The sequence below is a fragment of the Oncorhynchus clarkii genome, chromosome 5 (genome assembly GCF_045791955.1).
Source record: "Oncorhynchus clarkii lewisi isolate Uvic-CL-2024 chromosome 5, UVic_Ocla_1.0, whole genome shotgun sequence".
In the NCBI taxonomy this organism is placed as follows: domain Eukaryota; kingdom Metazoa; phylum Chordata; class Actinopteri; order Salmoniformes; family Salmonidae; genus Oncorhynchus; species Oncorhynchus clarkii.
In genome coordinates, this window is record NC_092151.1 from 13,947,266 (window position 1) to 13,973,722 (window position 26,457).

The 26,457-nt window shown below is 43.6% G+C and overlaps 1 protein-coding gene across 4 annotated transcripts; it reads right to left on the reverse strand.

The window, feature by feature from the left end:
- LOC139408386 (protein zer-1 homolog) lies at nt 1-26,449 on the reverse strand. 4 transcript variants are annotated; one of them, XR_011634281.1, is made up of 17 exons: nt 26,326-26,449; nt 25,222-25,560; nt 24,741-24,891; nt 20,031-20,491; nt 19,511-19,678; nt 19,185-19,299; nt 18,795-18,941; nt 18,368-18,541; nt 8,356-8,571; nt 7,025-7,066; nt 6,583-6,702; nt 6,312-6,427; nt 5,828-6,016; nt 5,484-5,581; nt 5,075-5,177; nt 1,299-2,323; nt 1-608 (listed from the first exon to the last, which is right to left on the reverse strand). XR_011634281.1 is itself a non-coding variant. In XM_071152189.1 (16 exons), the coding sequence occupies exons 2-16, from the start codon at nt 25,386-25,388 to the stop codon at nt 2,266-2,268; spliced, it is 2,325 nt and encodes a 774-aa protein (XP_071008290.1). In that variant the 5' UTR covers nt 25,389-25,560; nt 26,326-26,449; the 3' UTR covers nt 1-2,265. The 4 variants fall into 4 exon arrangements, 2 of the variants coding, with proteins under 2 accessions (XP_071008290.1, XP_071008291.1); XR_011634282.1 differs by having other exon boundaries at nt 25,222-25,563; nt 26,326-26,444; XM_071152189.1 differs by having other exon boundaries at nt 1-2,323.
- Nucleotides 26,450-26,457: the final 8 nt, after the last annotated feature.

Here is a 26,457-nt window from a genome sequence, read left to right on the forward strand (position 1 = left end):
TCGACTGACATCAAGTTTTGGACGGGGAAATGAGTGTACAGTTCTGACCAAACCAATGGATATTATCGGTTTTAAGATATATTCAAAAGGGAAGATTGTCAAAGTTGGACGTGTGAGGACAGATACTTGGTGCATGCTGTGTGTTTCCATATCATGGCATTGGTTTCTTGAATGAATGTTGCGTGAACATGCTTGTGTTTGGAGACCAAGTGTACCACTACATCACTTGACTACCTTTGTATCCAAACCATGTGCAAATGTTAGGCCAAATATGTTTTACATGGCAACTAACTCTATTGAAATAAGTAACAGGTTTTCCTAAATGTGTTAAATCAAAATATATGAAATTAGACTTTGTAGTTGAGGACATTGTATCCATATACTCCATACTGTTCAGAAATCAAATTCCAATGCAAATATGACCCATGAGATTAATTACAATTTATACATGACAGACACAAAATCAAATCATGTTTTTTCAAATCCACCTTCAAACGTTCCTTAAAATGTAAGAACATGGGCATATTTTTATAGATTCCAAAAACCCTAACAGTAGTCCTCCCTGGTTTGTTTCTCATTTGGCTTCTTCACAGGTTATATATAGGTAACTGCCAAAATAAAGGAAACACCAACATTTGTCTTAAAGGCCCAGTGGCACTCTAAAACATGACTGACCTGTATTATACACATATTTCCACACTATGAGGTTGGAATAATACTGTGAAATTGTGAAAATAATGCCCATTAAGAGCTGTTTGAAAAGAACGCCAGAAATGTCTGCTTATTTTGGTGGGATGGAGTTTTGGCCTTCCATGGTAATATCACCATGCAGTAAATGAGTTAGAGAAATTAGAAATAGTTCAAGAAATGATTTTATATTGAGATAAAAACAGTTGCATTGGAGAAATCCCAAAATCTGGTGTTTTGTTGATTGTGGTGGAAAACGGCGCCGCTCCAGAATTTCCCATAAGTGTTCAATTGGGTTGAGATCTGGTGACCGAGACAGCTTTGGCATATGGCTTACATTGTTTTCATGCCCATCAAACCATCGTGACCACTCGTGTGTGTGTGTGGCTGGGGGCATTGTCATCCTGGAAGAGTCCACTCCCATCAGGATATAAATTATTCACCATAGGTTGAAGGTAATCCCTCAGAATGGCTGTGTATATATTTTTGCCGTTTACCTTTCCCTCTAAAGGGTTGAGAGGACCTAAGCCATGTCAGGAAAATGCACCCCACACCATAAGAGCCATCAGAACTCTAATTTACTCAAGTTCTTTCTTTATTTTGGCAGTTACCTGTATGTAAAGAATTGGGAACCAAGCCTAGATGTACAGATTAAATCATAGGAGTGTTTATAATCATATAGCATAAAATCAGACAGACCGAAACAAAGATGGGACAGACAACTCCAAATATCTACAACGAAAAACTAAATAAAGTCCTTCACCATGCCACAGGATCTAGGAAGACTTCTGCAGGGGTCATCGTCATGGTTACAGTCCACGGTTACGCTCTCAATCAGTATGGGATGTAGAGGCCTCCACAGACATAGCAACTTCACTGCGCAATAACAACTGTCCACAGATCAGTGCTGCATGGGATAAAACTAACCACCTTCCACATCTCATGGCGTCATCCATTTAGAATTTCTGTGTCAGAAATCGCTGAGAGGACCAAGGAATCTGAGAAGGATCATGATGGGCATAATGGAGCTCTCTGATGACGCTGTGTTGGAAACTCAGCTTATATAATGGAGGGCCTCTCACTAGACCCAATAGAACAGACTAAGGGGAGAGAAAGACAATAATAACCTCTGTTTTGTTTACAAAGAGGCAAACATCTCCCCAGTGTTTTGAACCTTATTATAAACACATGCACGCACATACGTCCTTTCATACACACTCATACACACGCACTCTAGCATGCTCACATTCAGACAAGGACAAGCACGCACACAAAAAAGCAAAACAAACCAATAAGAGAACACAAATCCATTATACAAATGATGCTTATCATGTGCAACACAAATAAAACACACCAACTCCGTGCACCATATCTCAACCTCCTAATAGTGTCGCATAACAAGGTTCTGTCCAGAAAGGCTGGCCGAGAGGCAAAAAACTGTTGCTCTGCTCTACAGTAAATCGATGCACACAACTGACCCTTGTGGTGAGAAGATAGTAAACAATGGTTCCTATGAAGTTGCCTTTTTGTTTGTATAGCGGTGTTGCTCCCCTGACGTCGACCTCTGCTGATCGTTGTCTACCTCGCCGTTTCCATTGGGTCTTCTTTGAAATTCTCACACTGCTCCATCACTTTCCTGAAACAGAGGAAGGGAGGCGTCAGCATTTATTTAATTCACCCGGTTTGGGCTCCTTTCTAATTCAAGTCAATAGATAAATTAAGGGGTGGGGGATTAGGGCAGTCCTCAATTTATTAACTACATTTCAATTCATTGGACTTTGGGACTGAAGAAACTTCTGGTGGCATGTCTTGTGGTGTATCCATGGGTGTCTAAGCTGTGTGCTAGTCGCTTAGACAGCTCAGTGCATTCAACATATCAATACCTCTCACAAATGCAAGTAGTGCTGAAGTCAATCTCGCCTCTACTTTGAGCCAGGAGAGATTAACATGCATATTATTAATGTTTGCTCTCTGTGTACATCCAAGGGCCAGCCGTGCTGCCCTGTTCTGAGCCAATTTTCCTAAGTCCCTCTGTGGCACCTGACCACAAGGCTGAACAGTAGTCCAGGTGCAACAAAACTAGGGCCCGTAGGACCTGCCTTGTTGATAGTTTTGTTAAGAAGGCAGCGCAGCGCTTCATTAGGTTTTTACCATGGCAGTTTACAATCCAAGATTACCCCAAGCAGTTTAGTCACCTCAATTTCCACATTATTTATTGCAAGATTTAGTTGATGTTGACGGTTTAGTAAATTATTTGTCCCAAATACAATGCTTTTAGTTTTTGAAATATTTAGGACTAAATTATTCCTTGCCACGCATACTGAAATGAACTACAGCTCTTTGTTAAGTGTTGCAGTCATTTCAGTTGCTGTAGTAGCTGACGTGTATAGTGCCGAGTCATCCGCACACATAGACGCATGTGGTTAGTAAAGATTGAAAAAAGGGGCCTAGACAGCTGCCCTGGGGAATTCCTGATTCTACCTGGATTATGTTAGAGGCTTCCATTAAAGAACACCCTCTGTGTTCTGTTAGACAAGTAACTCTTTATCCACAATATAGCAGGGAGTGTAAAGTCATAACACATACGTTTTTCCACCAGCAGACTACGATCGATAATGTCAAAAGCTGCACTTAAGTCTAACAAAACAGCCCCCACAATCTTTTTATCATACATTTCTCACAGCCAATCATCAGTCATTTGTGTAAGTGCTGTACTTGTTGAATGTCCTTCCCTATAAGCATGCCAAAAGTCTGTCAATTTGTTTACTGTAAAATAGCATTGTATCTGGTCAAACACAATTTCCCCCAAAACGTTACTAAGGGTTGGTAACAGGCTGATTGGTCATCTATTTGGGCCAATAAAGGGGGCTTTACTATTCTTATGTAGCGGAGTGACTTTTGCTTCCCTCCAGGCCTGATAGCACATACTTTCCAGTAGGCTTAAATTGAAGCCATGGCAAATAGTGGCAATATCATCAGCTATTATCCTCAGAAATGTTCAATCCAAGTTATCAGACAACTTCACCTCTTCCACACTCACTTTATGGAATTTAAAATTACAATTCTTGTCTTTCATAATTTGGTTACATATCCTCGGATGTTTGTTGCTGGCATGTCATGCCTAAATTTGCTAATCTTGCCAATGAAAAAAATCATTAAAGTAGTTGGCAATATCAGTTGGTTTTGTAATGAATGAAGCATCTGAATCAATGAATGACGGAGCTGAGTTTGCCTTTTTTCCCCAAAATTGAATTGAAGGTGCTCCAAAGCTTTATTTACTATCATTCTTTGTCATCTATCTTTGTTTCATAGAGTTGTTTCTTCTTTTTATTCAGTTTAGTGACATGATTTCTCAATTTGCATAACGTTTGTCAATCGGTTGTGCACCCAGACTTCTTTGCCATTCCCTTTGCCTCATCCCTCTCAACCATACATTTAAAAAAAAATCTACACCAATCCAAGGGATTTGAACCGTTTTAACAGTCATATTCTTAAATGGGTGCGTGCTTATTAGTAACTGGGATAAGCAATTTCATAAATGTGTCAAGTGCAACGTCTGTTTGCTCCTCATTAAACACCACAGACCAACAAATATTCTTTCCATCAACAACATAGGAATCACTACAAAAATTATTGTACACTATATTAGGCCCAGCCTTTGGAACTTCCTAGATATGGCCACTATATTGTGATCACTACATCCGATGGATCTGGATACTGCTTTCAAGCACATTTCTGCATCATTAGTAAAGAAGTGATCAATACATGACGATTTCATTCCTATGCTGTTTGTAACTACCCTGGTAGGTTGACTGATAACCTGAACCAGGTTGCAGGCACTGGTTACAGTTTGAAGCTTTTTCTTGAGTGTGCAGCTTGATGAAAGCCAGTCAATGTCTAAATCACATACCGCTCTGTTGACATCACATACATTCTCAAGCATTTCACAAGTTATCCAGATACTGACTGTTAGCACTTGGTGGTCTATAGCAGCTTCCCACAAGAATGGGCTTTAGGTGAGGCAGATTAACCTGTAGCCATATTACTTCAACAGTATTTAACATGAGATCCTCTATAATCTTTACAGAAATGTGGTTCTGAATATAAAACAGCAACACCTCCACCACTGGCATTTCTGTCTTTTCTATAAATGTTATAACCTTGTATTGCTACCACTGTATTAAAGGTATTGTCTAAGTGAGTTTCAGAGATAGTCAGAATATGAATGTCATCTGTTACTAGCAAAGTTATTAATTTCATGAACCTTGTTCCTTAAGCTGCATAAGTTAACGTGGGCTATTTTGAGCACTTTTCTGGGATGATTGCTTATTTTCATTGCTTTACTGATCAGTTCAAAGGTTGGGTGGGTTAATAGGTGAGGTCATACCGCGCCATGTCCTTGGTCTCTTCGTGTGATGTCTGGAGCTCCAGCACCTTCTCCAAGAGAACGATCCCTCCTTCCTTGACCAGCAGAGGGCAGTACTTACTCGCTGAGGGATGAGAGGAAGAAAATAAGTGAGAATAATTTTTTACTAGAAAGCAGAGAGCTTTCCCTGATGAGCGACAAAGTGTGGGTAGTGGGCAGTATTCCCTTGAAAAACGATTACTCCAAAAGTGAATCCACAATTATGCTATAAATAATGCAACAATAAACATAAAATAAGTAACTGACCTCGGAGGTCTCTCAAATTGATACAATGTGGCAAAGACTGATCCCAACGATGACACCAATAAGCGAGTTTACCTGGCAACTTGCTGGTGTCTAAAGCGGGGTTTGTCTTTGTATTGATACTCACGGTAGACTGACACCAGGTTGAAGAGTGCCCACGTGGCCCAATGCTGACTGACTGGGGCGATGCTCTGGGGCAGCAGGCGCAGGATAGGCTCAAAGGATCTGAAAAGAAAAGGGGAGGGAGTGTCAATTCAGAAAATATGAGTTAATTCAAGTGTTCATTCAGAAAACGTATACATGAAAAGTGAAATGCATTTGCATGTCTAAAAGGTTGCTTTACAAGTTCAGCTATAGTTAAATCTTTCCCTGACAATCTACTTAAATCATTTTCTGATGATATATCCAATTGTAGTTGGGATCATTTGTAACTGTCTCCAGAGACTCATCTCCATTGAGTTCTCTGTTTACCTGTAGTTGATATTCCGGCGGGAGGTGACATCCCAGCTCTGGATAGCAGCCATCATCTTGTCCATGACCGTGTCCCTCAGCGGCTCCTCCATTCCCCATGCCTCTGGCCCATCAAACACGATGTGGGACAGCACCCCACACGCGTTATAGGACACCTCGATCCCATCCGCCTTGCTGTCGAGCAGGTCACTGTCACCACAGAACAGTCAGGAAAGCAGAATCCAGCTTAGCCTCAATGAAATAAAATCTATATCGCAAGACAGATCTGGGACCGTATGTATCAAGCATCTCAGAGTAAGAGTGCTGATCTAGGATCAGTTCCCCATGTAATCGTATTCACTGTGATCCAAAAGGCAAAATAGATCCTAAATCAGCACTCCTACTCTGAGACGCTTGATACAAAAGGCCCCTGGGTCCAAGATGGCAGCAGGATCAGTCAATACTGCATTTAACCATTCAATACAGACAATGGACATTCTCTTGCCTGAAGACAGAGATGAACTGTGGGGTGAGGAGTTGTGGCCGCAGAGCCCTCACTTCTGCCACATTACCCAGCAGCCCCAGCATGTTACGGTGGAGCTCCTGCTTGTCTGGAAACTCCTGAGAGGCAGTGGAGGACAAAAAAGTGATACACAAGCAAGGCACTGCATGATGGGAGAAGCAATTGTATTTATTTAATTTCAGATGGAGTACATTGATTGTATGTTTTAACAAATCACTTGGTGGTTATGAAAAGGTGAGATGCCCTAGCTAACCTTCAGGCAGTCCAGGAAGAGGCTCATGCCCCTACAGTTGAGGAACATCTGACAGTTGTCTGGAGTCTCGTCAGTGATGTTCCACAGTGCGCTCCAGGAGAACTCCATTACCTGGTCACACTGTAGAAAGAGAAACAAAATTAAGTTGGCATATGTTTTTATCCAAAGTGATCTCTAGGTAGACTCATCAGTCAGCCAGGCAATGCCATTCCAGACAGTACACTTGAATTGGCTTAACACATGCAATGTTTTCTTAAGGGTTGCATGTCAAAATACTATTAGGTCTGGAATGAGCTAAGAGCTATGACTCATGACAATATGATTGTGATATGGCTCAATCTAGTTTTCAGGTTCTGCGAGGTCATTTCAGACGAGATGTATGAAGGAGTCTGCACTTGTGGAATGGTAGGGGTGTTAAAGAAAGAAACAAAACATGACTCACCATCCTGTCCTGTAGCTTTTTCTGTATTAGATTCAACATTGTCTGAAGAAAAAAAAGAAATAACCCAAGAGATGACTTCACAAAACACATCAATGACCTGTGTGTGTGTGTGTGTGTGTGAATGCGTCAGGGTTTCCGTTAGCCGGTAATAGCCAGCTTTTGGCAGATACATTTCTTTTTTTTAATAAATAAAATTGCCACTGGCCAATTGTCCGGGAGAAGAAAAAATCCCATTGCGAAATGCTGCTTTTTGGCCTCTTCAATGATGGAAATACCAGTCAATGTAGTGGAATTAGATTGCCGTATGTGTGCAGTATACTCATTATGCATCCTATTTATCACACGGATACAGAGCCTTTGAGCAGAAAATCTGTCAGACAGCGCGAGAGCTGCTGCTACAGCATCTCAAACAGCAAACATAGGCAACGGAAAGTAGGCTTCATCTGCGCCTCACACACACCACTTTGCAATGAGCCAAAGGCACAAGCCTAGTCATATTAGCAACCCATGCTAGTGGTTGCATATTAGATCTCTTCTCTTTCTAAATTTCAAACTGACATTTTCATCTTTGTCACATGAACCTGTGTTTCACCGCTAATTGCATCATGGAACAAACATTTGCGCGTAGCCTACGGCCTTATCGCACATTGCTGCGTTTAGAATGTGAAGAATTAATAGTTAATCAACATTTTAAGCTAAACATTCTGATCTGGTGCATCAGACTTTTATGTAGCCTAGGCCTACTGGTTGTATGAATTTGGGCTCTATCTTCCCACAACGGTCCCAGACTTTGTTTGGAATTGGCTTTCTCTTTCTCTGTAAACTAGCCAATAGAATAGGTCAACTTTTCTGCTATAGGGGATAGCAGAATGACATAGGCTATTGATTTTTCTGTTCATTACTCATCTTGTCGGCTGTGGAAAAGTACACGTGGACAGTTAATCTAACATACTCAAAGTGCATATCAGAATTCGGTAAGAAGGACCGCACATCGATGTATCCTCAACTTGCATGTTCCGTAAATATGAATTACCATAATATAAATATGATTTCTGTCATTCTGAGCACTGTGGGTGGCCGACCTAATCAGGTTACACACCCAATGCATATGGGTCCGGTAAATTAAAATGCTGCCGGTCAATGTCCGGCGCCACATTTTCCTTACAGAAACCCTGGAATGTGTGTAAGTGACAAGTGTACCAATTTGTGTATAAGGTCATGGCTATCAATGTGAGTCTTCCCCATCTTGACAAAGCCCATCTTGTGTGCATTGTACGTGTGTGTTCGTTCGATTATTTACATATATCAACCAAAATAGCAGTCTCTCCTACCTTGACGAAGCCCATCTTGCCCACAGCTTCCTTGTGATGGTTGTCCACTTGGCAGACCAGGGCATTGCAGAGGTGCACAGCGATGCGCTGGATGGACTCGTCCTGCCGGGCCGGCTCCAGGATCTTCAGCAGCAGCAGGTTGACCCGGCCGTACTGGAACTCCAGCTCCTCGGGGATGCTGAAGTTACACAGTGTCAGGCAGCAGTTCCTCTGAACCTGGGGGGAGAAAGGGGGAGGTGAGAGACGAGGGGGGAGAGGAAATGTGAGTGAGGAATATGGTTTAAACAAGGGAAGAGGAAAGGGGGAATGTGAGTGAGGAATATGGTTTAAACTAGGGAAGAGGAAAGGGGGAATGTGAGTGAGGAATATGGTTTAAACTAGGGAAGAGGAAAGGGGGAATGTGAGTGAGGAATATGGTTTAAACTAGGGAAGAGGAAAGGGGGAATGTGAGTGAGGAATATGGTTTAAACTAGGGAAGAGGAAAGGGGGAATGTGAGTGAGGAATATGGTTTAAACTAGGGAAGAGGAAAGGGGGAATGTGAGTGAGGAATATGGTTTAAACTAGGGAAGAGGAAAGGGGGAATGTGAGTGAGGAATATGGTTTAAACTAAATCAAATCAAATCAAATCAAATTTTATTTGTCACATACACATGGTTAGCAGATGTTAATGCGAGTGTAGCGAAATGCTTGTGCTTCTAGTTCCGACAATGCAGTAATAACAAGTAATCTAACTAACAATTCCAAACTACTGTCTTGTACACAGTGTAAGGGGATAAAGAATATGTACATAAGGATATATGAATGAGTGATGGTACAGAGCAGCATAGGCAAGATACAGTAGATGGTATCGGGTACAGTATGTACAAATGAGATGAGTATGTAAACAAAGTGGCATAGTATAGTATAAAGTGGCTAGTGATACATGTATTACATAAGGATACCGTCGATGATATAGAGTACAAAGTGGCATAGTATAGTATAAAGTGGCTAGTGATACATGTATTACATAAGGATACCGTCGATGATATAGAGTACAGTATATACGTATGCGTATGAGATGAATAATGTAGGGTAAGTAACATTTATATAAGGTAGCATTGTTTAAAGTGGCTAGTGATATATTTACATCATTTCCCATCAATTCCCATTATTAAAGTGGCTGGAGTTGAGTCAGTGTCAGTGTGTTGGCAGCAGCCACTCAGTGTTAGTGGTGGCTGTTTAACAGTCTGATGGCCTTGAGATAGAAGCTGTTTTTCAGTCTCTCGGTCCCAGCTTTGATGCACCTGTACTGACCTCGCCTTCTGGATGATAGCGGGGTGAACAGGCAGTGGCTCGGGTGGTTGATGTCCTTGATGATCTTTATGGCCTTCCTGTGACATCGGGTGGTGTAGGTGTCCTGGAGGGCAGGTAGTTTGCCCCCGGTGATGCGTTGTGCAGACCTCACTACCCTCTGGAGAGCCTTACGGTTGAGGGCGGTGCAGTTGCCATACCAGGCGGTGATACAGCCCGCCAGGATGCTCTCGATTGTGCATCTGTAGAAGTTTGTGAGTGCTTTTGGTGACAAGCCGAATTTCTTCAGCCTCCTGAGGTTGAAGAGGCGCTGCTGCGCCTTCTTCACGATGCTGTCTGTGTGAGTGGACCAATTCAGTTTGTCTGTGATGTGTATGCCGAGGAACTTAAAACTTGCTACCCTCTCCACTACTGTTCCATCGATGTGGATAGGGGGGTGTTCCCTCTGCTGTTTCCTGAAGTCCACAATCATCTCCTTAGTTTTGTTGACGTTGAGTGTGAGGTTGTTTTCCTGACACCACACTCCGAGGGCCCTCACCTCCTCCCTGTAGGCCGTCTCATCGTTGTTGGTAATCAAGCCTACCACTGTTGTGTCGTCCGCAAACTTGATGATTGAGTTGGAGGCGTGCGTGGCCACGCCGTCGTGGGTGAACAGGGAGTACAGGAGAGGGCTCAGAACGCAACCTTGTGGGGCCCCAGTGTTGAGGATCAGCGGGGAGGAGATGTTGTTGCCTACCCTCACCACCTGGGGGCGGCCCGTCAGGAAGTCCAGTACCCAGTTGCACAGGGCGGGGTCGAGACCCAGGGTCTCGAGCTTGATGACGAGCTTGGAGGGTACTATGGTGTTGAATGCCGAGCTGTAGTCGATGAACAGCATTCTCACATAGGTATTCCTCTTGTCCAGATGGGTTAGGGCAGTGTGCAGTGTGGTTGAGATTGCATCGTCTGTGGACCTATTTGGGCGGTAAGCAAATTGGAGTGGGTCTAGGGTGTCAGGTAGGGTGGAGGTGATATGGTCCTTGACTAGTCTCTCAAAGCACTTCATGATGACGGATGTGAGTGCTACGGGGCGGTAGTCATTTAGCTCAGTTACCTTAGCTTTCTTGGGAACAGGAACAATGGTGGCCCTCTTGAAGCATGTGGGAACAGCAGACTGGTATAGGGATTGATTGAATATGTCCGTAAACACACCGGCCAGCTGGTCTGCGCATGCTCTGAGGGCGCGGCTGGGGATGCCATCTGGGCCTGCAGCCTTGCGAGGGTTAACACGTTTAAATGTCTTACTCACCTCGGCTGCAGTGAAGGAGAGACCGCATGTTTTCGTTGCAGGCCGTGTCAGTGGCACTGTATTGTCCTCAAAGCGGGCAAAAAAGTTATTTAGTCTGCCTGGGAGCAAGACATCCTGGTCCGTGACTGGGCTGGGTTTCTTCCTGTAGTCCGTGATTGACTGTAGACCCTGCCACATGCCTCTTGTGTCTGAGCCGTTGAATTGAGATTCTACTTTGTCTCTGTACTGGCGCTTAGCTTGTTTGATAGCCTTGCGGAGGGAATAGCTGCACTGTTTGTATTCGGTCATGTTACCAGACACCTTGCCCTGATTAAAAGCAGTGGTTCGCGCTTTCAGTTTCACACGAATGCTGCCATCAATCCACGGTTTCTGGTTAGGGAATGTTTTAATCGTTGCTATGGGAACGACATCTTCAACGCACGTTCTAATGAACTCGCACACCGAATCAGCGTATTCGTCAATGTTGTTATCTGACGCAATACGAAACATCTCCCAGTCCACGTGATGGAAGCAGTCTTGGAGTGTGGAGTCAGCTTGGTCGGACCAGCGTTGGACAGACCTCAGCGTGGGAGCCTCTTGTTTTAGTTTCTGTCTGTAGGCAGGGATCAACAAAATGGAGTCGTGGTCAGCTTTTCCGAAAGGGGGGCGGGGCAGGGCCTTATATGCGTCGCGGAAGTTAGAGTAACAATGGTCCAAGGTCTTTCCTCCCCTGGTTGCGCAATCGATATGCTGATAAAATTTGGGGAGTCTTGTTTTCAGATTAGCCTTGTTAAAATCCCCAGCTACAATGAATGCAGCCTCCGGATAAATTGTTTCCAGTTTGCAGAGAGTTAAATAAAGTTCGTTCAGAGCCATCGATGTGTCTGCTTGGGGGGGGATATATACGGCTGTGATTATGATCGAAGAGAATTCTCTTGGTAGATAATGCGGTCTACATTTGATTGTGAGGAATTCTAAATCAGGTGAACAGAAGGATTTGAGTTCCTGTATGTTTCTTTCATCGCACCATGTCACGTTAGTCATAAGGCATACGCCCCCGCCCCTCTTTTTACCAGAAAGATGTTTTTTCCTGTCTGCGCGATGCGTGGAGAAACCTGTTGGCTGCACCGCTTCGGATTGCGTCTCTCCAGTAAGCCACGTTTCCGTGAAGCAAAGAACGTTACAGTCTCTGATGTCCCTCTGGAATGCTACCCTTGCTCGGATTTCATCAACCTTGTTGTCAAGAGACTGGACATTGGCAAGAAGAATGCTAGGGAGTGGTGCGCGCTGTGCCCGTCTCCGGAGTCTGACCAGTAGACCGCCTCGTTTCCCTCTCTTTCGGAGTCGTTTTTTTGGGTCGCTGCATAGGATCCACTCCTTTGTCCTGTTTGTAAGGCAGAACACAGGATCCGCGTCGCGAAAAACATATTCTTGGTCGTACTGATGGTGAGTTGATGCTGATCTTATATTCAGTAGTTCTTCTCGACTGTATGTAATGAAACCTAAGATGACCTGGGGTACTAATGTAAGAAATAACACGTAAAAAAACAAAAAACTGCATAGTTTCCTAGGAACGCGAAGCGAGGCGGCCATCTCTGTCGGCGCCGGAAGTCAAAGTAGGGAAGTAGGGAAACTAGGGAAGATGAAAGGGGGAATGTGAGTGAGGAATATGGTTTAAACTAGGGAAGAGGAAAGGGGGAATGTGAGTGAGGAATATGGTTTAAACTAGGGAAGAGGAAAGGGGGAATGTGAGTGAGGAATATGGTTTAAACTAGGGAAGAGGAAAGGGGGAATGTGAGTGAGGAATATGGTTTAAACTAGGGAAGAGGAAAGGGGGAATGTGAGTGAGGAATATGGTTTAAACTAGGGAAGAGGAAAGGGGGAATGTGAGTGAGGAATATGGTTTAAACTAGGGAAGAGGAAAGGGGGAATGTGAGTGAGGAATATGGTTTAAACTAGGGAAGAGGAAAGGGGGAATGTGAGTGAGGAATATGGTTTAAACTAGGGGTGTGCCGATCTGGCCATAATTGTATTCGAAAATGGACAGTTGATAGATCAGATGATACACTTGATCTGAAAAAAGCTTTTAAAATGCCTAAATAGAGACGAGTAATGTTTAAAATGCCAAAATAGAAGTTACAAATGTAGCTTACAGTCTCCCTTCACTTATATAGATCAAGAAAGCTGCAGATCAGGAGCAGCAGATGTGTGCGTGTGTTCTCAACTTGCAGCGGCGAGACGAGTTCTGTCACCAAGAACGAGCATCATATTTTTTCCCTAAAGTCACTATACTTGTAAGACATTATACACATTGATAGCTTGCTAGCAAAGGTCCTCGCCATTTGATTTAGTAGCAGACTAGCAGCAGGCAATTACTCACCTAAATGTTGCAGATACAATAAAAAAAAATTCTCCCCAATTTTGTGGTATCCAATTGTTAGTTGCAGTCTTGTCCCATTGCTGCAACTACCGTACGGGACTCGGGAGAGGCGAAGGTCAAGAGCCGTACGTCCTCTGAAACACAACCCAGCCAAGTCGCACTGCTTCTTGACACCATGCCCGACACCATAACCCGGAAGCCAGCCACACTAATGTGTCAGCGGAAACACTGTACACCTGGCGATCGTGTCAGTGTGCACTGCGCCCGGCCCGATAGAGATGGCAGCTTGGCCATCCTTAGGAAACTGTGCAGTATTTCATTTTTTTATGTATTATTTATTACATTGTTAGCCCATTGTAAACCTTAAGTGTTATTACATACAGCCGGGAAGAACTATTGGATATCAGAGAGATGTCAACTTACCAGCACAACCAGCACTACGACCAGGAATACGACTTTCCCAAACCGGATCCTTTGTCTGTACCTCCCAGGGCATTTGAACTGATTCCAGAAGCCGACCCAAAACAACGCCGTTGGAGGTCTTCTAGTGAGGCTTCGGATGCAAGCACACCACCCACCGCTTCCGAGTATATTACTCACTAATGCCCAGTCCCTAGTTAACAAAGTTGACGAAATTAGGGCATGAGTTGCTTTCCAAAGAGTAACATACTCAGTTTCACGGAACATGGCTAGCTGGGGACATGCTGTCAGCAAAACAAAATAGATGATCGTGGACTTCAGGAAACAGCAGAGGGAGCACCCCTTTAAACCACTCCACAAATGTCTTGTTAACCAAATGTAGTTTTGGCAAGTCAGGACATCTACTTTGTGCCTGACATCTACTTTGTGCCTGACAAGTCATTTTTCCAAAAATTGTTTACAGACAGATTTTTTTCACTTATAATTCACTAATTCATTGACATCATGGGAAATTCAGAAGAAATCAGCCAAGACCTCATAAAAAAATATTGTAGACCTCCACAAGTCTGGTTCATCCTTGGGAGCAAACAATAGTTTGTAGAGAGTATAAACACCATGGGACCACGCAGCCGTCATACCGCTCAGGAAGGAGACACATTCCGTCTCCTCGAGATGAACGTACTTTGGTGTGAAAAGTGCAAATCAATCCCAGAACAGCAGCAAAGGACCCTGTGAAGATGCTGGAGGAAACAGATACAAAAGTATCTATATCCACAGTAAAACAAGTCCTATATTGAGATAACCTGAAAGGCCGCTCAGCAAGGAAGAAGCCACTGCTCCAAAACCACCATAAACAAACTAGACTACGGGTTGCAAGTGCACATGGGGACAAAGATCATACTTTTTGGAGAAATGTTCTCTGGTCTGATGAAACAAAAATAGAATTGTTTGGCCATAATGACCATCGTTATGTTTGGAGGAAAAAAGGGGGAGGCTTGCAAGCCGAAGAACACCATCCCAACCGTGAAGCACAGAGGTGGCAGTATCATGTTGTGGGGGTGCTTTGCTGCAGGAGGGAACGGTGCACTTCACACAATAGATGGCATCATGAGGTAGGAAAACTATGTGGATATATTGAAGCAACATCTCAAGGCATCAGTCAGGAAATTAAAGCTTGGTCGCAAATGGGTCTTCCAAATGGACAATGACCCCAAGCACACTTCCAAAGTTGTGGCAAAATGGCTTAAGGACAACAAAGTCAAGGTATTGGAGTGACCATCACAAACCCTGACCTCAATCCTATAGAAAAATTGTGGGCAGAACTGAAAAAGCGTGTGCGAGCAAGGAGGCCTACAAACCTGACTCAGTTACACCAGCTCTGTCAGGAGGAATGGGACAAGATTCACCCAACTTATTGTGGGAAGCTTGGGGAAGGCTACCCGAAATGTTGGACCCAAGTTAAACAATTTAAAGGCAATGCAACCAAATACTAATTAAGTGTATGTAAACTTCTGACCCACTGGGAATGCGATGAAAGAAATAAAAGCTGAAATAAATCATTCTCTGCTATTATTCTGACATTTCACATTCTTAAAATAAAGTGGTGATCCTAACTGACCTAAGACAGGGATTTTTTTACTAGGATTAAATGTCAGGAATTGTACAAAACAGTTTAAATGTATTTGGATAAGGTATATGTAAACTTCAGACTTCAACTGTATATTTGTAAATAACAGCTAGTACACGATATCTAAGGAAGTCTCAAGGTTTTGCTCGCCTGAGGTAGAGTATCTCATGATAAGCTGTAGATTACACTATCTACCTAAAGAGTTTATCTGTATTTTTTGTAGCTGTCTACATACCACCACAGACTGATGCTGGCACTAAGACCGCACTCAATGAGCTGTATTCCACCATAAGCAAACAGGAAAACACTCACCCAGAAGCGGCGCTCCTAGTGGCCAGGAACTTTAATGCATGGAAACTTAAATCCGTCTTACCAAATTTCTATCAGCATGTTATATGTGCAACCAGAGGGGGAAAAAAAACTCCTGACCACCTTTAAGCCCCACACAAAGATACATACAAAGCTCTCCATAGCCTTCCATTTGGTAAATCTGACCATAATGCTATCCTCCTGATTCCTGCTTACAAGCTAAAATTAAAGCAGGAAGCATTAGTGACTCGATCAATAAAAAAGTGGTCAGATGAAGCAGATGTAAGCTACAGGACTGTTTTGCTAACACAGACTGGAATATGTTCTGGGATTCCTCAGATGGTATTGAGGAGTACATCACATCAGTCATTGACTTCATCAATAAGTGCATCGATGACGTCGTCCCCACAGTGACCGTACGTACATACCCCAACCAGAAGCCATGGATTACAGGCAACATCTGCACTGAGCTAAAGGCTAGAGCTGCCGCTTTCAATGAGTGGGACTCTAACCCGGAAGCTTATAAGAAGTCCCACTATGCCCTCAGATGAACCATCAACAGGCAAACCGTCAATACAGGACTAAGATTGAATCGTACTACACCGGCTCTGATGCTCGTCGGATGTTGGAGGGCTTGCAAACCATTACCGACTACAAAGAGAAGCACAGCTGTGAGTGACGAGTCCCAGTGACACGAGTCTACCAGAATAGCTAAACTACTTCTATGCTCGCTTCGAGGCAAATAACACTGAAATATGCATGATCACGGTCTCTGCAGCCGATGTGAGTAAGACCTTTAAACAGGTCAACATTCACAAGGCCGCAAGGCCAGACGGATTACCACGACATGTACTGTGAGCATGCGCTGACCAACTGGCAAGTGTCTTCACTGACATTTTCAACCTCTCCCTGTCCGAGTCCATAATACCAACATGTTTAAAGCAGACCACCATAGTGCCTGTGCCCAAGAACACTATGGTAACCTGCCTAAATGACTACTGATCCGTAGCACTCATGTCTGTAGCCATGAAGTGCTTTGAAAGGCTGGTCATGGCTCACATCAACACCATTATCCCAGAAACCCTAGACCCACTCCGATTTGCATACCACTAACAGATCCACAGATGATGCAATCTCTATTGCACTCCACACTGCCCTTTCCCATCTGGACAAAAATTAATATCTATGTGAAAATGCTATTCAATGACTACAGCTCAGCGTTCCAAAACCATAGAGTTCTCAAAGCTCATCAATAAGCTAAGGACCCTAGGACTAAACACATCCCTCTGCAACTGGATCCTGGACCTCCTGACGGGCCACCCACAGGTGGTAAGGGTAGGCAACAACACATCCGCCACGCTGATCCTCAACACGGAGGCCCATCAGGGGTGTGTGCTCAGTCCCCTCCTGTACTTCCTGTTCACTCATGACTGCATGGCCAGGCACAACTCCAACACCATCATTAAGTTTTCCGATGACGCAACAGTGGTAGGCCTGATCACTGAAAACGACGAGACAGCCTATAGGGAGGAGGTCAGAGACCTGGCCAGGTGGTGCCAGAATAACAACCAATCTCTCAAAGTAACCAAGACTAAGGAGATGATTGTGGACTACAGGAAAAAGACAGAGCATGCCCCCATTCTCATCGACGGGGCGGTAGTGGAGCAGGTTGAGAGCTTCAAGTTCCTTGGAATCCACATCACCAACAAACTATCATGGTCCAAGCACACCAAGACAGTCGTTTAGAGGGCACGACAAAACCTATTCCCTCTCAGGAGACTGGAAAGATTTCAGTCCTCAGATCCTCAAAAGGTTCTACAGCTGCACCATCGAGAGCATCCTGGCTGGTTGCATCACTGCCTGCTATGGCAACTGCTCAGCCTCTAACCGCAAGGCAATACAGAGGGTAGTGCGTACGACCAAGTACATCACTGGGGCCAAGCTTCCTGCCATCCAGGACCTCTATACCAGGCGGTGTCAGAGGAAGACTCTAAAAATTGTCAAAGACTCCAGCCACCCTAGTCATAGACTATTCTCTCTGCAACCGCATGGCAAGCGGTACCGAAGCGCCAAGTCTAGGTCCAAGAGGCTTCTAAACAGCTTCTACCCCCAAGTCATAACACTGAACATCAAATCAAATGGCTACCCAGACTATTTGCATTGTCCCCCCCCCCCCCCCCCCTTTTACACCGCTGCTACTCTCTGTTGTTATCATCTATGCATAGTCACTTTAATAACCATACCTACATATTACCTCGACTAACCAGTGCCCCCGCACATCGACTCTGTACCGGTACTGCTGCTCTTTAATTACTTGCTACTTTTATTTATATAAAAAAATATATATATTTAGCTGCATTGTTGGTTAGGGGCTCGTAAGTAAGCATTTCACTGTAAAGGTCTTCCTTCACCTGTTGTATTTGGCGCATGTGACTAATAAAATTTGATTTGGTGGTGCAGTGCCTTAGACCACTGTGCCACCCGGGAGGCGCATGGCAGCTGAAAATAACTTATTTTCCAATCAGATAACAAAAAAATACTCTGATCATAACCGTATCCAGAAAATTCCCCAAATCTTTTTTACAATACTCCTTTTGCCCGAGTACTCTGCACACCCCTATGATTAAACTTCAGACTAATTTAAACCAATCCAGTCCTTTTAAATTTGTGAAGGGAATTAACTTTGCAGTTTCACTCAGGGGAGAGACTTGACTTTACCGTGACCTCCTGGTACTGCTCCATGCCGTTGAGCACCACCTGGATGACCTGCCGGCGTAGCCTCATGCTCTGGTCGCTGCGGTACTCAGTGTTGGTCAGGTAGAAGAGGGCCGCGCTGCCCGTCACCTGGACGCTCTTTTCGTACTTATGACACTTCAGTGCAGCAATCACCAGCTGGGGGGATCACAACAAGACATCCAGGGGATAAACTGATAATGAACCCCTGAGAGGTAACTCGGTCAAATAAATGAAAGTACAGCTAGCTGTTTTTCAAACTTTATTTGTGTCAGAAGTGGGATCATCCTACAGTATTAAAATGAAAGAGACTTAACTAAAGTAACTTTCCACTTTGATGTCAATCACCCTTTCTAAAGCATTCAAGGTTACATTTTCAAACACTTTCATTTAAATCAAAAAGATCCCTAACCTGCAGTGCCCGCAGTAGCTGGCTGCAGTGCTGTATCCTGGCGATGTCAAACAACTGGTTGATTGCACGGTGGGCCAACTCCGGGCGGAACTCTGTGTAGGCCTCGATGGCATTCAGGACCTGGTCTTCATTCTTGGAGCCTGTGACCTAAACAGGGACACAATAGAAGTGAAGCATTAAGCACCACGACAACAACACATACACACAGACACACACACGAGAGACATGAAAGCTACTGGGAGTGCAGGTTTTTGGTCTAACCCTATAATAACACAAGCCCAAGGCCTTAATTAGTTGATTAATTTGATGTTCGTGAAGAGGCTGGGGCAAAAGCCTGCATGGCCAGTAGCTCTCCAGGGCGGGAGTTGGAAACCCCTGGTCTAACTTCACCTTGTACGCAGGGATGTGCGTCACATTACAAAGAGTGGTGTTATAGAGCCCCAGAAACTGCAGAGGTCTCTTCAGCTCCTGGAAAGGGTAGATGCTGCTCTTGCAGGGCTCAATGCTGAAAGAAAGACAGAGAGAGAAAGAGAACACATGAGTCTGTCATATTTACATAACATGGGATACGTACACATATTTTTAGAAAGAGAGATTACATCAACCAATCCTACTATTTACATTGTTTAGCAAGCAAGTCAGAACGTATATCATACACAAAGTCTTCATAAGGACTTCATAGATGTTTTACGAATTATGTCACACAAGTGGCTCACCTTGGACGTCCCATGGCCTCCTCGAGGTGTGGGACTGTGCAGTTGTCCAACATGATGTGGCCTGAGATGTCCAATGACACCAGATTGACCAGGCCCTGCACGATGGCCGTCAGGATCTTACGGGTCATTTTGAACTTGGAGGTGCGCTCTCGGGAGATATCCAGGTGCCTGGGGAACACAAAGAGAGAAGGGTACAGACCATTTTACAAGCCTACTGCACAAAGAGTGATGTTTATTTAATTTAGAGAATTCAAGTTGACAAGTTGAGTTATTAACTGATCAACAGTTCTTGATCAATTATTGCACAAAACGGTACATTTGTAATTATCACCTAGGCATGTGTGTGTAATTGGACTGAATACAATTACACACACAGTATCGGGAAACATATCTTTAACTCTCAAGTTCCTAAATCAAGCAAATTCTGATGGTTATTCCAGAAACAAGGGCCTCGAAAGAGAAACCAGTTTACTTTACCCAGTTACTGTACCAAGACTAAACCCTGCCCCTCACAGCTCACCTGAGGTGTCCCAGCTCCACCACTGTGTTGACCAGCTCTTCTGACAGGTCCACGTTGTAGAGCACCAGCGAGGCCAGCCTCTCCTTCCACTGGGCCAGGAAGGCAGCCCTGGGCAGCTGCACCCCGGACAGGTCCAGAGAGGTGAGGGCTGGCAGGGGCTTGAGCAGGGCCTCGGGGTCCACCTCCTCAGGCAGACCCCCCAGGTTGAGCAGCCGCAGCCGGTTGAAGCCCTGGAAGCTGAAGTCTGTGTCCAGCACCTGTCTGGAGGCAGGCCACTGCTGCTCCTCTTCTTCCTCCTCGCCGTCCTCATTGTACGCCAGCGGGGCGCCACCCTTGCGGTAGAAGATGTGGCTGCAGCCGAACAGGCTGAGGGAGACTAGGGTCTGGCGGAAGCTGGCCAGAGTCTTTAGGCTGCGTGCTGATAGGCTGTTGCAGTAGGTGAGGTGAAGCTCTATCAAGTCCTGGGTGAATTGTCGGTTCAAATCAAACATGTTGAATGTCAGTTTCATTGTTTAGCCTATGTGGTACTGACCTTGTATTTAGCGGATATTCTTGTGCGTTTTTTTTTAATATCTGACCTAGTATTGAGTCTGTGCTCTTAAGTGATGCTATTCTGGACTTTATTTCTTAACCTTTGATACTGAACATCGCTGAGGAAGAGATTGCTAATCAGCATTTCACTGCACTGTTTACACCTGCTGTATGCTGTGCACGTGACAAATAAACTCCCCGAATTGGTCATGCAGAAAGGCAAGTGATCCGTTTGGTAACACTTTACCTAAAGGTATAATACTTTAACATATAATAACAGTATATGCCACTTATTGTAAGCATTTATGTGCCTTTATAATGCCATATAATTCAGCAATAAGGCCCAATGGGGTGTGGTATATGGCCAATATACCACAGCCAAGAGCTGTTCTTACATATGACACCACGAGAAGTGATAGGACACAGGCCTTAGCAATGGTATATTGGCCATATATTACAAACACCGGAGGTGCATTATTGCTATTATAAACTGGTTACCAACGTAATTAGACCAGTAAAAATAAATGTTTTCTAATACAGATGATATATGGTCTGATATACCATGGCTTTCAGCCAATCAGCATTCAGGGCTCGAACCACCCAGTTTATAATAAGGCTTATAATATTATCTATGTAGCAACATTAACTGACTCAAAATGGCTGTTTAGTCAGGATCATTCATATGAGATGATAAGGCAGGTTAATACATGCTCTTGACAAGTCTTATAATACATTATAACTACATCATAATTCATTATACCATTGGACTTGTGTGTATTCAGGAAAATACATTTCTATGGATTGTGCCTTCAATTGTTGACGGCTCCAGTCATTTGACAGAAAAGTGTTCCAGACATTAAAAGGATACAGGCTGGTTTACGGGAGCTGTAGACACAGCCGTAAAATGAAAGCCTGTTTATGGGAGAGTATTAAAGGAGGAATGTAAGAGCCCTCTATCTCCTCCCCCAGGGCCAGTGTGCAGGACTAGATGGAACACATCCACACAGACACACTGAACAGCTTCAATACTGGTGAAGGGCCAATTGACCTTTTATAAGTACCTGTGAGTATGTGTGTGTGCAAGTGAGACACACACACAGCATTTAGCCTAGGCAGTGTGTGTGTGCCTGCCTTCTAAAAATGTTTTAAGTGAATAGCCCATATATGGCTTGAATACATGGCCATAACCCCTACTACTATATCCCCCTCCAAGATCTGAAAGCCTCGGTTTGGTTTCATAATAATAATAATTATTGGCGGAAATACTACTATGTCTATACAGAAGACTGGGGGCAGTTTGAAATACTACTATGTCTATACAGAAGAATGGGGCAGTTTGAAATACTACTATGCCTATACAGAAGAATGGGGGCAGTTTGAAATACTACTATGCCTGTACAGAAGACTGGGGGCAGTTTGAAATACTACTATGTCTATACAGAAGACTGGGGGCAGTTTGAAATACTACTATGCCTATACAGAAGACTGGGGGCAGTTTGAAATACTACTATACCTATACAGAAGACTGGGGGCAGTTTGAAATACTACTATGTCTATACAGAAGACTGGGGGCAGTTTGAAATACTACCATGCCTATACAGAAGACTGGGGGCAGTTTGAAATACTACTATGCCTATACAGAAGACTGGGGGCAGTTTGAAATACTACTATGTCTATACAGAAGACTGGGGGCAGTTTGAAATACTACTATACCTATACAGAAGACTGGGGGCAGTTTGAAATACTACTATGTCTATACAGAAGACTGGGGGCAGTTTGAAATACTACCATGCCTATACAGAAGACTGGGGGCAGTTTGAAATACTACCATGCCTATACAGAAGACTGGGGGCAGTTTGAAATACTACTATGTCTATACAGAAGACTGGGGGCAGTTTGAAATACTACTATGTCTATACAGAAGACTGGGGGCAGTTTGAAATACTACTATGTCTATACAGAAGACTGGGGGCAGTTTGAAATACTACTATGTCTATACAGAAGACTGGGGGCAGTTTGAAATACTACTATGTCTATACAGAAGAATGGGGGCAGTTTGAAATACTACTATGCCTATACAGAAGAATGGGGGCAGTTTGAAAATGTACTAATTTACAGTGCCTTCTGAAAGTATTCAGACCCCTTGACCTTTTCCACAGTTAAGTTACATCCTTTTTCTAAAATGGATGAAATAAATACAAATTCGCTCAGCAACCTACACACAATACCCCATAATGACAAAGCAAAAATAGGTTCAGAAATGTTGCCTAATTTATCAAAATATTATTAAAAACAGAAGTACCTTATTTACATAACTATTCAGACCCCCAGATTCTCTGGTCTGATGAAACCAAGATTGAACTCATTGGACTGAATACCAAGCGTCACGTCTAGAGAAACTTGGCACCATCCCTATGGTGAAGCAGGGCAGCATCATGCTGTGGGGATGTTTTTCAGCAGCAGGGACTGGGAAACTAGTCAGGATTGAGAGAAAGTTGAACAGAGCAAAGTACAGAAAGATCCTTGATGAAAACCTGATCCAGAGCGCTCAGGACTTCAAACTGGGGCAAATGTTCACCTCCAACAGGACAATGACCCTAAGCACACAACCAAGACACTGCAGGAGTGGCTTCGGGACAAGTCTCTAAATGTCCTTGAGTGGCCCAGCCAGAGCCCGGACTTGACCCCGACCAAAAATCTCTGGAGAGACCTGAAAAGAGCTGTGCAGCGACACTCCCCATCCAACCAGACAGAGCTTGAGAGGATCTGCAGAGAAGAATGGGAGAAACTCCCCAAATACAGGTGTGCCAGGCTTGTACCATCATACCCACCTGCCAAAGGTGCTTCAAGTACTGAGTAAAGGGGTCTGAATACTTATGTAAAATTTGATATTTCCATTTTTTATATTTAATGACTTAGCAAAAATGTCAACTGTTTTTGCGTTGTCATTATGGGGTATTGTGTGTAGATTGATGAAGAAAAAACTATTTATTACATTTTAGAATAAGGCTTTAACGTAACAAAATGTGGAAAAAGTCAAGCAGTCTGAATACTTTTCTAAGGCACTGATTGGAGCTAAGTTATGTGATGCATTCCTCTGGTGGGGTATACGAGGCAGACACCTGTGGTATCAATGATGAATTCTGGCCATACAGTAGCATGTGAAGTGACACGAACAAGCATGAGGCGGTTTGTGACCCAAGATCTTTCTCTTGCCCATCCCCTCATAGTTGTGTTACTATCAACTTCTGCAGTGGAAACTCACTAGTCCATTAGTCTATGTTAACACCTATTGCTGAACTACCCAATAAAGGGCAATAAAAGGCCACTCTAAAATGTGCAGTTTTGTCACACAACGGCACAGATGTCTCATGTTGCTGGAGAGTGCAATTCACATGCTGACTGCAGGAATGTCCACCAGAATTTAATGTTCACTTCTCTACCATAAGCTGCCTTCAACGTAGTTGCAAAATGCATCCTACAGGTATGATTTCTGTATTTTGAAAGTTATATACCTTAAACTTAATTTCTGACAAATACAACATTTTGGGACTATGTCAACAATGGACTAATGAAACAAATACTAAAAAATAGTTTTCCTTTATTTATACTTTTTTGTGTCAGTGCATCTGGATGTGGTATTGGTCCTGATTTGAAAGGAGGTATTGTCCTGAATAGAGAGGAGGTATCATCATGGCTTATATCTATAGAGGTTAGCTTGGGCCTAAGGTGCTTGGAGAAACCATTCCAACGCCTTCCATGTTGTTTGTGGGACTTTATGTCCTCCAGAAGAAAAAACTGCCGGCCCACCTATTTCTTGCAGGAAAAACACAAGCAAGAAGGCAGCAGGGGCACTCATGAGACTTCAAGTGATGGTGAAAACATTAATAAATCCCATCAGTGCCCCAGCTGCCTTTTCTGCCTGTGTTTTTGCTGTATGGCATTTTAGGGTACTCAGTCTACCTGTAACTTGGTCTCGGATCTGTTTGTACTGTATAGCCAACTTATATGGTCCATGTGGGCTATACCATAGATATTGTATTAAATTACTAGAGGGGCTATGTCATAAACCCTCAAAGTTCCAGAAGGTTCAAGTCCATTTTAGTATTCTAATTCCTAATTCTATGGGCTATACAGCACAAAGAGATCTGGGATCAGACCATCTCCACTATGTCCCACCTGTTTCCCAATGGCCTCCAGGTCCCTGTCCCACACAAGGTCCTCCCTCAGCTGCACCCTGGTGAGCCTGGTGCTGCGCGGGTCCGAGAACAGCTGGAAGAAGCCGTCCTGCGGCTCAAAGTTACTGTCCGAATGTACGAGCTCCATGTATCTGTGAAGATGGATACATAAAAAAGCGGAGAAATCATTATTTAAGACATAAGATCAAATTGATAATTTGTCAGAACAAACTATGGTTGGTTGGTTTCATTCATTCATGCAAGATCCAAATCCAAGCTCACAGCTAATAAAGTGATTGATCACAAAATCATCCTTCACACCTCATAAAACAATAGCAACATAATGTGAAACATGAGGTAAACCAACAAGAAAACAATTGTGCGAAAAATTGTGTTTAAACTACCCTGCTAACTTATTTACAAGCCACATGCTTAATTGACCATTAGGATTAGGACCTGTCCCAAATCCCAATTATACATACGTGTTGACCAGCTTGTCACAGATCTCGCTGGGCAGGAAGACATCTGAGCGCAGGCAGAGCTTGTTCCCGTCTCCCAGGTAGCACATGGTCCTCCTCAGGTTCCTCAGGCAGAAGGCCGTGGACAGCGCCATGAGGCTGTCGGGGTTGTCCCCTGCTTTGGCCGCCATGTCGGATGCTGCTTCTCCCTTCCCCTCTGTTTGACAACAGGGCAAATCGGGTGGCCTCAGGAAGTGGGTGCTGGGATGCTCTCAAAGGGTAGGCATCGGGATACACGAGGTGGTCGCAGAAGAGGCAGAGTGCTCAAAACCTCCCTAATTTAGGGTTTAGGCATACAAGAAGCTGCTGGAGACAAAGTTATTATCATGAGTCATTAGTCTACTTGACATTGCTTTGATACACATCTACAATTATACTTCATATTTAGGGAAATGGCAATAGTATGTATGTCATAGCCGTTTGTCAGCTACGTGGCCAAACTAACTGTATTTAGGACTATAAATCAAAATGGCAAAACATGTAATGACAGGCTTCACCTCCATGACATGAATTTGATGTCAATCAATTAGCAAAGAATGTTTGCGGAAGCAAGCTTAAATATTTATGTAACTAGTTTAGCGGCTTCTGAAACATTAGTTAGCTATTTTATTTAATTGAATTAGTTAGCTAACTTGCTACTAACGTTAAACACAACGACAAATTGATAAAGTACAAATGATTGTCAACTAGCCGCTAACTAACTGTTGTTTTTGAGATAGCTAATTAGCTAGCCACGTTAGGTAGCTAGCTGAGTTATTACGAATTACAGATGCACTTTTTAGTGGTTAACTAGAGGTAGCTAGATCAAAAGTGTAAAGTAGTAATGTATATTTACAGGGGAACTGTATGTATCATAAATGTTAAGTCTAACCTGCAACCATGACAAATAGTTATTGTGCTAACTAACTACTGTAGCTACATCAAATCCATTGCTAGCTAGCTAAGCTAACGCTAGCACGTAGTTACTGTAGCTAGCCTGCTGGCGAATATATGTTTGGTGATCTAGCTAGCTATATACACGATTTGTCAACACTGCTCATTTGCACGGTTTATCGAACACTATCATACCTTAGCTTTGCACACGGATAGTTCATTGGTTGATTGAATTAATTTATATTTTTTGAATCATTTACGTTCTCTTCTGTTTTTCGTGTTGGCCCGTGTCAACAAAACAACCTCCCTTTCCGGTTCATGTGTTGC